A 12772-nucleotide genomic window follows, 5' to 3' on the forward strand; every position below is an offset into this window, starting at 1 on the left:
CAATGTCCATATCCGTTTCTAATGAAACTGGAGTGTTGCTCTCCGGAAACTGTCTTGGAGTTAATAATGACTCTCTGTATTAGTACAAATGTTAATTGTTATGCAGAGATATTTTAGGTTTATTATATAAGCCTTCAGATTTTAAAAGTCAGAAATAATTTAAAACTTGATTCATGATATTAAGTTTATGTTGGTATTTCATCATTAAATTGAGATGTAAAGCATCACTGTGGCATATTTTCTCTCTCAAAAATTTATATTTGATTTGGAAATGTTTTGCTCAACTGGCTTTGGCTTAATGGGCCAGTGATCAGGACATGATGTAGCTTCCATTAATTTACTTGTGATCCTAGTCAAAAACATCCTCCATGGATATAAACCAAATTGGCTAGATTAGAGCTGATTTTGTAGAAAAGAGGCCTTAACTTTCACCTGACTTTATATGGACCCTGGTTTTTTTCAGGGACCAATGTGTGCATAGTAGCCCCAAGATACCCAAGGATCAGTCCAGGCCAATATGTCCATAATGTTCCACTTGCATTGATACGAGAGGCCCTGAGGGTCTATTGCAATGATTATGGCAAAATACTAAAATTTCATCGAAAAGGACCTAAAAAGGATGACATTCATTAAACTAATGGTAACAAAATAGTTTCAGATCAAACTTTGACACACCATTGGTCCCTTTTATCCAAAGACAGCAATTTAAAGGACTTTACCAAATTTGGTGAGAATGTCTTTGGGGGACAAGGAACAGATAAATGTGACTGATCCTGCTTTAAAGGGGACCAGATTTTATAGAAAATATGACTGATCCTGCTGCCAAAAGAAAATGTGACTGATCCTGCTGCCAAACGAGTGGTCGGCTTAAATTACCAGATTTATCCGTCTCCAACCGACCTGAAAAGTGGTACTTATAAAAAATTCGCATAATTCTAGTGTATTCGTGTAGTCATTGCTATATCCAGGTGAGCAATACAAACTAATGCCCCATGCCAGAATCAAGTGCTGCAAGTTCTTTTTTCATAGAGGTCAAAGGTCTTTAAATGTACAAAATCCTTTTTATGATCGTAGAAAAAAATAACAAACTTATTTACAAAACAGTACAATTTAATCATACAAAAGCATGATATACTAATGGTTTAACAATAACAAGTCCTTTTGATCTGGTTCATCACATTGTTTAGCACTGAATAGCTTCCAAAAAATCAAACATTAATAGTAACCCTTATTAACTTGATTTTCTTAGAAACGAAGTGAAGGAAAATCTCAGTTATAAATCATAAAACAAACTGAATGTAGTTGTTTTCTATAAACAAAACAAAGTACAGAAACATTATCTACAAACATCACAAATTACAGTAACATTATCTACAAACAACACACGTACAGTAACATTATCTACAAACATCACAAATTACAGTAACATTATCTACAAACATCACAAATTACAGTAACTATTATTACAAACATCATAATGTACAGTCTGTACTACTATTTGTACATCATAATGACAGTCAACTAATTTTATACATCAAATGTACAGTCTGACTATTTGTACATCATAATGTAACAGTCTGACTATTTTATACATCATAATGTACAGTCTGACTATTTGTACATCATGATGTACAGTCTGACTATTTATACATCATGATGTACAGTCTGACTATTTGTACGGACTATAATGTACAGTCTGACTATGTATGTCATCATAATGTACAGTCTGACTATTTGTACATCATAATGTACAAGTCTGACTATTTGTACATCATAATGTACAGTCTGACTATTTATGTACATCATAATGAACAGTCTGACTATTTGTACGTCATAATGAACAGTCTGACTATTTTGTACGTCATAATGTACAGTCTGACTATTGTACGTCATAATGTACAACTTGACTATTTGTACGTCATAATGTACATTTGACTATTTGTCATATGATAATGTACAGTCTGACTATTTGTACATCATGATATGAACAGTCTGACTATTTGTACATCATATGATGAACAGTGACTATTTTGTACGTCATGATGATGAACAGTCTGACTATTGTAACATCATAATGTACAAGTTGACTATTTGTACATCATAATGTACAGTCTCACTATATGTACATCTCACTATTTGTACAGTCTGACTTTTTGTACGTCATCATAATGTTTAGTTACACTATTGTACAGAATGATAATTTATTGTCATACTATTGTACAGAATGATTAAGAGTTGTACATGTACCACTTTATCATATAAAGTCAGACTAATTTAAGTTCACTTGTACAAACTGGCACAATCCATACTAAATACCAACTTACAAATTTGTAACTTACAACTCTTGCCCTTCACTGCATACAACCTAACATGTCCATCACAATACCTTCATATGTTCACATTAATCCTTACATGATTAGTCTAGCACTCTGTCTCTAGTACATCCTAGCTTTCATTAGTACAATCACAGGCTTTTAACTCTACTTATGTTTTTCTCTCTATATGTATATAATAATGTTTTATACAGTATTAAACATAAATTTTAATTTTTATAAAAAAAGAGAAAAGTATTTATCGAGTCAAAAGCCTGTGGTACAAACATAGCACCTCTGAATTTCTTATCACACCACCTCAATATCTATAAAATTGGCACAAAATAAATTACAGAAGCTTGATCTCTTCCTGAGAAGTTCAACATAATCTTGGAATCTTTAAAAAAAAAAAAAAGAATTGCACAAAAAAAATGTCTTGCCAAAAATAAGACATCTTGGAAATCCAAGGGTCTTTTAGCTCACCACTAAATGACCTGTTTTAATGGACACAACTAGGAACAAACTCTAATGGTCTTGCACGTTAATAATGTATAACAATTATAATAAGAAGTTCATTCACAATCCAATAATGCCATCAAAATGTTCTGCCATTTTCTCCCTCCAATCAAGGGACAAATTAAACTGTCATATTATAGATTGCTGGCTCTCTGTCAGCCATGATCACAACTCGTGATGAAAGAGAAATGTATGCAACTAGAAATAGTTTTGAAGAAGTCTTAATAAATAGTGATAAAAAAAGACAGATAAGTGCAATTTGAAAAAAAAAACATTTGATGATGATAGACTAAAGATGCTATCTGAAAATTGACTGTAGATCTAGATCCATTAATCTATAACAAAGTGTTTCCAACAGAATGTAAGACTTCTGACGAATGTAACGGAATGTTATTGATCCTTATCACCGTCTTCAATGTCATCACACGACATATCCTCCTCAATGATCACGTCGTCTTCCCCATCACTTGTGTCCTGATTTTCACTGTCAATGTGTTTTTGCTCACTTCGATGGATTTCCTCATGATTTCGATTAAGTTTCACATTCTCCCCTCCTTCTCCTACTGCGTCGTCTGAATCCTTTCCAGATACAGAAACGCTATTGTCTTTACATCCTACTTCACAATCCTCCACCTGTTGACTGACCACACCTTCCTCTGTGTCCTTTGTCACTAACCCATCACCTTTGACCTTTCCCCCTCCAACTTTGACGTCTTCTTCATCTGCGTCCTTCACCTCTCTGTCTGACAAGTCTGGTGTTGTATCAGGCACAACGTCACTCTCATCTTTAGTAACCATGGTATCACCATACCTAAAAGAAACAAGATTGCTCAGATAATACACTTTTGGACTTCAATTGTAAAAACTTAGTCAAAAACAGTTAATCATCTATTAAAGACAAAGGTAATGTCAAACAATTTTTTTGCACTACCTAACAACCAAAAACTCAGTCGACAACATAAGATTTTTCGGTTACCCTGTTAGACTTTTCCTTAACTGTTCCATATCATAGGTATTAAACTCGTCTGACAATATATGTCAATATATAAATAAGGTGAGTAACTTGATTGGCCTGATAAAACAACCTAATTTCGGGGAAAACATGTTTGTGAATAACCGTTCAAATTATGCAGCTGGCATTAGTCTCGATTGAAAGACAGACAATTTATCTTTAATTTGGTATATAGTTCGCCGTAGGCCATCATGTAGAAGTATTGTTATACTTGATGAAACATCAGGAAATGTCAAATTTCGGTTAGTCGGACACTCATCTCTCCGGCTAAGAACACGACATGACTCAAGAGGAAAACTTTACTACAAGTGCATGTCAATGCCAGCCCTTCGTAGCAATGCATCTTGGACTAAAAACAAACTTACTTGTAACTCTGTCTGCATTGTAAAACTATCCTGTCGCTCGTCCCTCACCGTTAATTATATTGGATCACTGATTTTCGTACCCAATTCCCCATTTTTAACACTTCACTGAGAATTGTGAACTCCTATGTTCCATATATACAAAGTTTCCTTTAATACATATCTACACTGACAGCATTCCAGTGTAGTAGCACACTCTGTTTATTAACTTACAGTAATGATTCTTCCGGAAGATTGATCAGTCCTTGGTCCCCGACTTCCTGGTATGCTAGGGTAAGGGAGGCACCAGCAGTTGATCCCATCACATACAAATCTCCAGTTGGGGGATCAGTTTTCTGAAGGACATACAGGATAAGGCAGGTTAATAAGACAATTAAAAAAATTCCCCAACAAATGTGGACTCATATACCAAATTCCTCATAGTAAGTAGACCTAAGTGTTCTCAAATACAGTTGATACAGCCTAGAAAAGATTATTTTAACAAAGGTCAGGGGTTAAGATATAGGTCACAGTGACCAGAGTTTGGTATGCAGCACACTATCACTTGTAGATAGACCTATATATACCAAGTACAAAGTCCAGTGCATTACAGATGAAGTCTGGAGAAGCATTTAAATTGAGGTCAAAGGTCATAATTTAGGTTACAGTGACCTGGTTTTGAAATGCAACCTTCCTTTACATAAAGTGCTGCACCTTGGTGGGTCCATAAACATAAACTAAGTATGAAGTTCACTCTTTATTTATATTAAACTTTGGTAGTGCCATGATGGTCTATTGTTCAGAAAAACGGTACATACCTTGAGGCAAGCAATAAGTTGTTTGTTACAAACAGAAGCCATGATGGCCTCCAATGCTTCCTTTGTCCACTGTCCTGAATGAGACTTGGGCGTGACATCACTTAGCACCATTCTGACTGACTGGGCTGGTAGAGTAGTGAACCTGGATGGCAGTGCTCTTACTCTGTTCAGGAAAATATCACATTTTTCTATATTATGTGTACTACATTTAACTGGGAAACAAATATTACTCTATAATATTTTTCATAACAGGCATGAGACTCTAGTTAAAGAAAAGCTTGCAACTAAAGCATCTTCTCAACAAGTTCATAACATGTTAAGAGTGCAGTGTTCAATCTACGATTATTTTTTGTGGGTCCTTTTCAATGGTTTTTGTGAAAACAATGGGCCCCACAGTGTTATAGATACCCATTCCCAGAAATTTCATGGGTCCTTTAAAAATTCTGTGAGTCACGTTTTTCTATATTATGTGTACATCATGTACTACAATTAACTGGGAAAGAAATATTACTTCATAATATTTTTCATAACAGGCATCAGACTCTAGTTAAAAGGAAAGCTTGCAACTAAAGTATCTTCTCAACAAGTTCATAACAGGTTAAGAGTGGCACCTTTAATGTATAAACTTTCCCATTTTCTTATCTTTCATTGTGACATCTCTGTCAAAAAACAAAATAATCAACGACAGAAAATGACGAGAATGCAACAGGTCCATATTAATTATGATAAATTTTACAGTGATTGGAGGAGCAGGCCTTATTGCCTCAAATTGCTATATGTATAACCAATAAGAAGTCTGGTTTTCACATGGAACAAAATACTAACCTGTCCACAGTTACATACTCTGATGTACCGTAGTCGACGTAAAGGACAAGGATCATATCCATTCTAGGATCACGCTCTATCACTACAGCTCTGTACCAACACTGGTCATAGCCAAACTGGGCAAAGCACATGAGGCCTGGGCATAGAAAACACATAAACAATATATAATGAAGCACAAGTCCAATGAATCTGCATCATATAAGTATGCTGGTTTGATTGTAATTTTTATTATTTGTCAAGGTCAGTGAAAAATCATGCTGTGATGCAGTACATGGTACAGCTTCCCCATTCGAAGACTTCAGAGTTTGTTTTGGGGTACTTGCTTAGAACTTAATAGGAAAGAAAGCAATAACAGAAACAATTTGTTAGTGTGTCAGACAATGGTAGAACATACGACTCGTTCACATACAGTGTGTCAGACAATGGTACAACGTATAACTCGTTCACATAGAATGTGTCAGGCAATGGTACAACATATAACTCGTTTACATACAGTGTGTCAGGCAATCGTACAACATACAACTCGTTCACATACAGTGTGTCAGACAATGGTACAACATACAACTCATTCACATACAGTGTGTCAGGCAATGGTGTACTATTCAATAGAATGTGTCAGGCAATGGTACAACATACAACTCGTTCACATAGAGTGTGTCAGGCAATGGTACAACATACAACTCATTCACATACAGTGTGTCAGGCAATGGTACAACATACAACTCATTCACATACAGTGTGTCAGGCAATGGTACAACATACAACTCATTCACATACAGTGTGTCAGGCAATGGTACAACAACATACAACTCGTTCACATACAGTGTGTCAGGCAATGGTACAACATACAACTCGTTCACATACAGTGTGTCAGGCAATGGTACAACATACAACTCATTCACATACAGTGTGTCAGCAATGGTACAACATAAACTCGTTCACATACAGTGTGTCAGGCAATGGTACAAACATACAACTCGTTCACATACAGTGTGTCAGACAATGGTACAACATATAACTCTTCACATACATGTGTCAGCAATGGTACAACATACAACTCGTTCACATACAGTGTGTCAGGCAATGGTACAACATACAACTCGTTCACATACAGTGTGTCAGGCAATGGTACAACATATAACTCGTTTACATACAGTGTGTCAGGCAATGGTACAACATATAACTCGTTTACATACAGTGTGTCAGGCAATGGTACAACATACAACTCGTTCACATACAGTGTGTCAGGCAATGGTACAACATACAACTCGTTCACATACAGTGTGTCAGGCAATGGTACAACATACAACTCGTTCACATACAGTGTGTCAGGCAATGGTACAACATACAACTCGTTCACATACAGTGTGTCAGGCAATGGTACAACATACAACTCGTTCACATACAGTGTGTCAGGCAATGGTACAACATACAACTCGTTCACATACAGTGTGTCAGGCAATGGTACAACATACAACTCGTTCACATACAGTGTGTCAGGCAATGGTACAACATACAACTCGTTCACATACAGTGTGTCAGGCAATGGTACAACATACAACTCGTTCACATACAGTGTGTCAGGCAATGGTACAACATACAACTCGTTCACATACAGTGTGTCAGGCAATGGTACAACATATAACTCGTTCACATACAGTGTGTCAGGCAATGGTACAACATAAACTCACTCGTTCACATACAGTGTGTCAGGCAATGGTACAACATACAACTCGTTCACATACAGTGTGTCAGGCAATGGTACAACATATAACTCGTTCACATACAGTGTGTCAGGCAATGGTACAACATACAACTCGTTCACATACAGTGTGTCAGGCAATGGTACAACATACAACTCGTTCACATACAGTGTGTCAGGCAATGGTACAACTCGTTACATACAGTGTGTCAGGCAATGGTACAACATACAACTCGTTCACATACAGTGTGTCAGGCAATGGTACAACATACAACTCGTTCACATACAGTGTGTCAGGCAATGGTACAACATACAACTCGTTCACATACAGTGTGTCAGACAATGGTACAACATATAACTCATTCACATACAGTGTGTCAGGCAATGGTACAACATATAACTCATTCACATACAGTGTGTCAGACAATGGTACAACATACAACTCATTCACATACAGTGTGTCAGACAATGGTACAACATACAACTCGTTCACATACAGTGTGTCAGGCAATGGTACAACATACAACTCGTTCACATACAGTGTGTCAGGCAATGGTACAACATATAACTCGTTCACATACAGTGTGTCAGGCAATGGTACAACATACAACTCGTTCACATACAGTGTGTCAGGCAATGGTACAACATATAACTCGTTCACATACAGTGTGTCAGGCAATGGTACAACATACAACTCGTTCACATACAGTGTGTCAGGCAATGGTACAACATACAACTCGTTCACATACAGTGTGTCAGGCAATGGTACAACATACAACTCGTTCACATACAGTGTGTCAGGCAATGGTACAACATATAACTCGTTCACATACAGTGTGTCAGGCAATGGTACAACATACAACTCGTTCACATACAGTGTGTCAGGCAATGGTACAACATACAACTCGTTCACATACAGTGTGTCAGGCAATGGTACAACATACAACTCGTTCACATACAGTGTGTCAGGCAATGGTACAACATACAACTCGTTCACATACAGTGTGTCAGGGCAATGGTAATTCAGACAATGGTACAACATACAACTCATTCACATAGAGTGTGTCAGGCAATGGTACAACATATAACTCGTTCACATACAGTGTGTCAGGCAATGGTACAACATATAACTCGTTCACATACAGTGTGTCAGACAATGGTACAACATACAACTCGTTCACATACAGTGTGTCAGGCAATGGTACAACATACAACTCGTTCACATACAGTGTGTCAGGCAATGGTACAACATACAACTCGTTCACATACAGTGTGTCAGGCAATGGTACAACATACAACTCATTCACATACAGTGTGTCAGGCAATGGTACAACATACAACTCGTTTACATACAGTGTGTCAGGCAATGGTACAACATACAACTCGTTCACATACAGTGTGTCAGGCAATGGTACAACATACAACTCGTTCACATACAGTGTGTCAGGCAATGGTACAACATATAACTCGTTTACATACAGTGTGTCAGGCAATGGTACAACATACAACTCATTCACATACAGTGTGTCAGGCAATGGTACAACATACAACTCGTTCACATACAGTGTGTCAGGCAATGGTACAACATACAACTCGTTCACATACAGTGTGTCAGGCAATGGTACAACATACAACTCGTTCACATACAGTGTGTCAGGCAATGGTACAACATACAACTCGTTCACATACAGTGTGTCAGGCAATGGTACAACATACAACTCGTTCACATACAGTGTGTCAGGCAATGGTACAACATATAACTCGTTCACATACAGTGTGTCAGGCAATGGTACAACATACAACTCGTTCACATACAGTGTGTCAGGCAATGGTACAACATACAACTCGTTCACATACAGTGTGTCAGGCAATGGTACAACATACAACTCGTTCACATACAGTGTGTCAGGCAATGGTACAACATATAACTCGTTCACATACAGTGTGTCAGGCAATGGTACAACATACAACTGGTTCACAAACAGTGTGTCAGGCAATGGTACAACATACAACTCGTTTACATACAGTGTGTCAGGCAATGGTACAACATACAACTCGTTCACATACAGTGTGTCAGGCAATGGTACAACATACAACTCGTTCACATACAGTGTGTCAGGCAATGGTACAACATACAACTCGTTCACATACAGTGTGTCAGGCAATGGTACAACATACAACTCGTTCACATACAGTGTGTCAGGCAATGGTACAACATACAACTCGTTCACATACAGTGTGTCAGGCAATGGTACAACATATAACTCGTTCACATACAGTGTGTCAGGCAATGGTACAACATACAACTCGTTCACATACAGTGTGTCAGGCAATGGTACAACATATAAACTCGTTCACATACAGTGTGTCAGGCAATGGTAAACATACATGATATAACTCGTTCACATACAGTGTGTCAGGCAATGGTACAACATACAACTCGTTCACATACAGTGTGTCAGACAATGGTACAACATACAACTCGTTCACATACAGTGTGTCAGGCAATGGTACAACATACAACTCATTCACATACAGTGTGTCAGGCAATGGTACAACATACAACTCGTTCACATACAGTGTGTCAGGCAATGGTACAACATATAACTCGTTCACATACAGTGTGTCAGGCAATGGTACAACATACAACTCATTCACATACAGTGTGTCAGGCAATGGTACAACATACAAACTCGTTCACATACAGTGTGTCAGGCAATGGTACAACATACAACGGTTCACATACAGTGTGTCAGGCAATGGTAAAACATACAACTGTTCACATACAGTGTGTCATGCAATGGTACAACATACAACTCGTTCACATACAGTGTGTCAGACAATGGCAATGGTACAACATAAACTCGTTCACATAAAGTGTGTCAGATTTTTGGCAATGGTAAATTTGAACATATAAACTCGTTCACATACAGTGTGTCAGGCAATGTATTAAACAATACAACAATGAAGGTTCACATAACAGTGTGTCATTTAGTAGAAATGGTAGCAACATAAAACTGTTCACATACAGTGTGTCAGGCAATGAAACATACAACTCTTCACAACATGTGTTTAACATACAACTGTTCAAGCAATGGTAAAACATACACACTCGTTCACATACAGTGTGTCGGCAATGGTACAACATACAACTCGTTCACATACAGTGTGTCAGGCAATGGTACAACATACAACTCGTTCACATACAGTGTGTCAGGCAATGGTAAACATACAACTGTTCACATACAGTGTGTCAGGCAATGGTACAACATACAACTCGTTCACATACAGTGTGTCAGGCAATGGTAAACATACAACTGGTTCACATACAGTGTGTCAGGCAATGGTAAAACATACAACTGGTTCACACAGTGTGTAGCAGTGGTAAACATACAACTCGTTCACATACAGTGGTGGCAATGGTAGAACATACAACTCGTTCACATAAGTGGTCACACTAAGCTTACCAAGCTGTAACAAGCTCCAGGTGAACGCTTCGACATAACAGTGTTGTGTAAACAAACCGACATGGTCACTGCCTCTGGTTGACAGCATACATGCTAGCCTACCAAGTCATGACACTATTAATAAACAACCTGGACTGTAATTTACCTGGATCAGACCAATTTCTACCTGTACAACTTATGATATTTGGTGAACAGTACTGAACACATGGCTTCAATTTTTGAATGGGCGATTTTTCTGTCGCCAAAAAAATCGCAAGTCATAATTTTATCGCCAATGAAATATTTTTTTCGCAAAATGCGACATTGGCGACCGCTGGCGTGAACCCTGGTAGAACATACAACTCGTTCACATACAGTGTGTCAGGCAATGGTAGAACATACAACTGGTTCACAAACAGTGTGTCAGGCAATGGTAAAACATACAACTGGTTCACATACAGTGTGTCATGCAGTGGTACAACATACAACTCCTTCACATACAGTGTGTCGGGCAATGGTAGAACATACAACTCGTTCACATACAGTGTGTCGGGCAATGGTAGAACATACAACTCGTTCACATAGAGTGTTTCAGGCAATGGTAAAACATACAACTCGTTCACATACAGTGTGTCGGGCAATGGTACAACATACAACTGGTTCACATACAATGTGTCAGGCAATGGTACAACATACAACTTGTTCACATACAGTGTGTCAGGCAATGGTAGAACATACAACTCGTTCACATAGAGTGTGTCAGGCAATGGTAAAACATACAACTGGTTCACATACAGTGTGTCAGGCAATGGTAGAACATACAACTCGTTCACATACTATAGACTTGGAATTGGCTTTTAATTTTTTCATTCCTTTAAAACCTGATACTGTAAACCAACTCTCTTTCACGACTATTAAATTTCGCAATTTCTATTTCATAACACATTTGTGAAGATTAACATTTAGCAGATTGGAAAAATTTAATGGAAATTCTTATCAGTATAAATTACGTAATTCGCAAAGATAACCTTTCACGAATTGTCTTGGATCACATGCAAAAGAAAGTTGGTTTACAGTACATTCCTCGTTCGGAGATATAGACATCCATCAATGAAGTCTCATTTTAGTTTTTTTGGCCACATAAGAAGAACAGCTATACAGTTAAGTTCTATACCTGGTTTGGGATTGGGTAATGCTGCAGCTAAAGGCCCAAGCTCATTCAGATCAATAGAAAGTTGTTCTAACTTGGTGAGTTGAGCATTGATTTCATCCATTTGTTCATCCATTTCAGAGCCACTTTGTCTTGTATGTTGGAAATAAACCTTCAAATCAAATAAAGTACCCTTTAAGAGCTTATTTGTCAATAAGAGAGATTGTGATGTTGTCTATAGGAAAAGACCATGAGGCCCTCTTTTGCAATGTAAAAACAAAGGTCAAAGGTAGACCAATCATGATCATTAGGTATCATGTTACTTTCACTGACAATAAGAACTAGATTTGAAAGGTAACTTAATTTAATTAACTATCCATATCAGTTTTTGCTGGTCAACTATAATGTTATGAACCAGATCTACCAGAACTTATATATGTCATCTGATTATTGTTTGTTGGCGTATGCAATTACGAAAATCGTTAGAATTTTTTCGTACTTAGTTTAATGTCCACTTACCACATTGGGCACCTCGACATGCGTGAGAATCACAGGAAAGTACTCGCCAGCCGGCATTATTACTGTTGCCTTGTATGGATTCTTCTTCTGTTTGAATAAATGGAAATATATTGAATCACCTGGATTATAAA

At 37.6% G+C, this 12772-nt stretch overlaps 1 protein-coding gene across 1 annotated transcript in view; it reads right to left on the reverse strand.

The window, feature by feature from the left end:
• Window positions 1–2542: 2542 nt before the first annotated feature.
• Window positions 2543–12772, reverse strand: part of LOC138329339 (RING finger protein 17-like) — a 78570-nt gene continuing 68340 nt past the window's right edge. Inside the window, 6 exon segments of the mRNA XM_069276298.1 lie at window positions 2543–3639; window positions 4416–4537; window positions 5000–5162; window positions 5825–5960; window positions 12147–12294; window positions 12642–12728. Of these exon segments, the coding sequence (XP_069132399.1) occupies window positions 3219–3639; window positions 4416–4537; window positions 5000–5162; window positions 5825–5960; window positions 12147–12294; window positions 12642–12728 (1077 nt within the window). The 3' untranslated portion in view covers window positions 2543–3218.

This window comes from Argopecten irradians, chromosome 1 (genome assembly GCF_041381155.1).
Source record: "Argopecten irradians isolate NY chromosome 1, Ai_NY, whole genome shotgun sequence".
Lineage (NCBI taxonomy): Eukaryota > Metazoa > Mollusca > Bivalvia > Pectinida > Pectinidae > Argopecten > Argopecten irradians.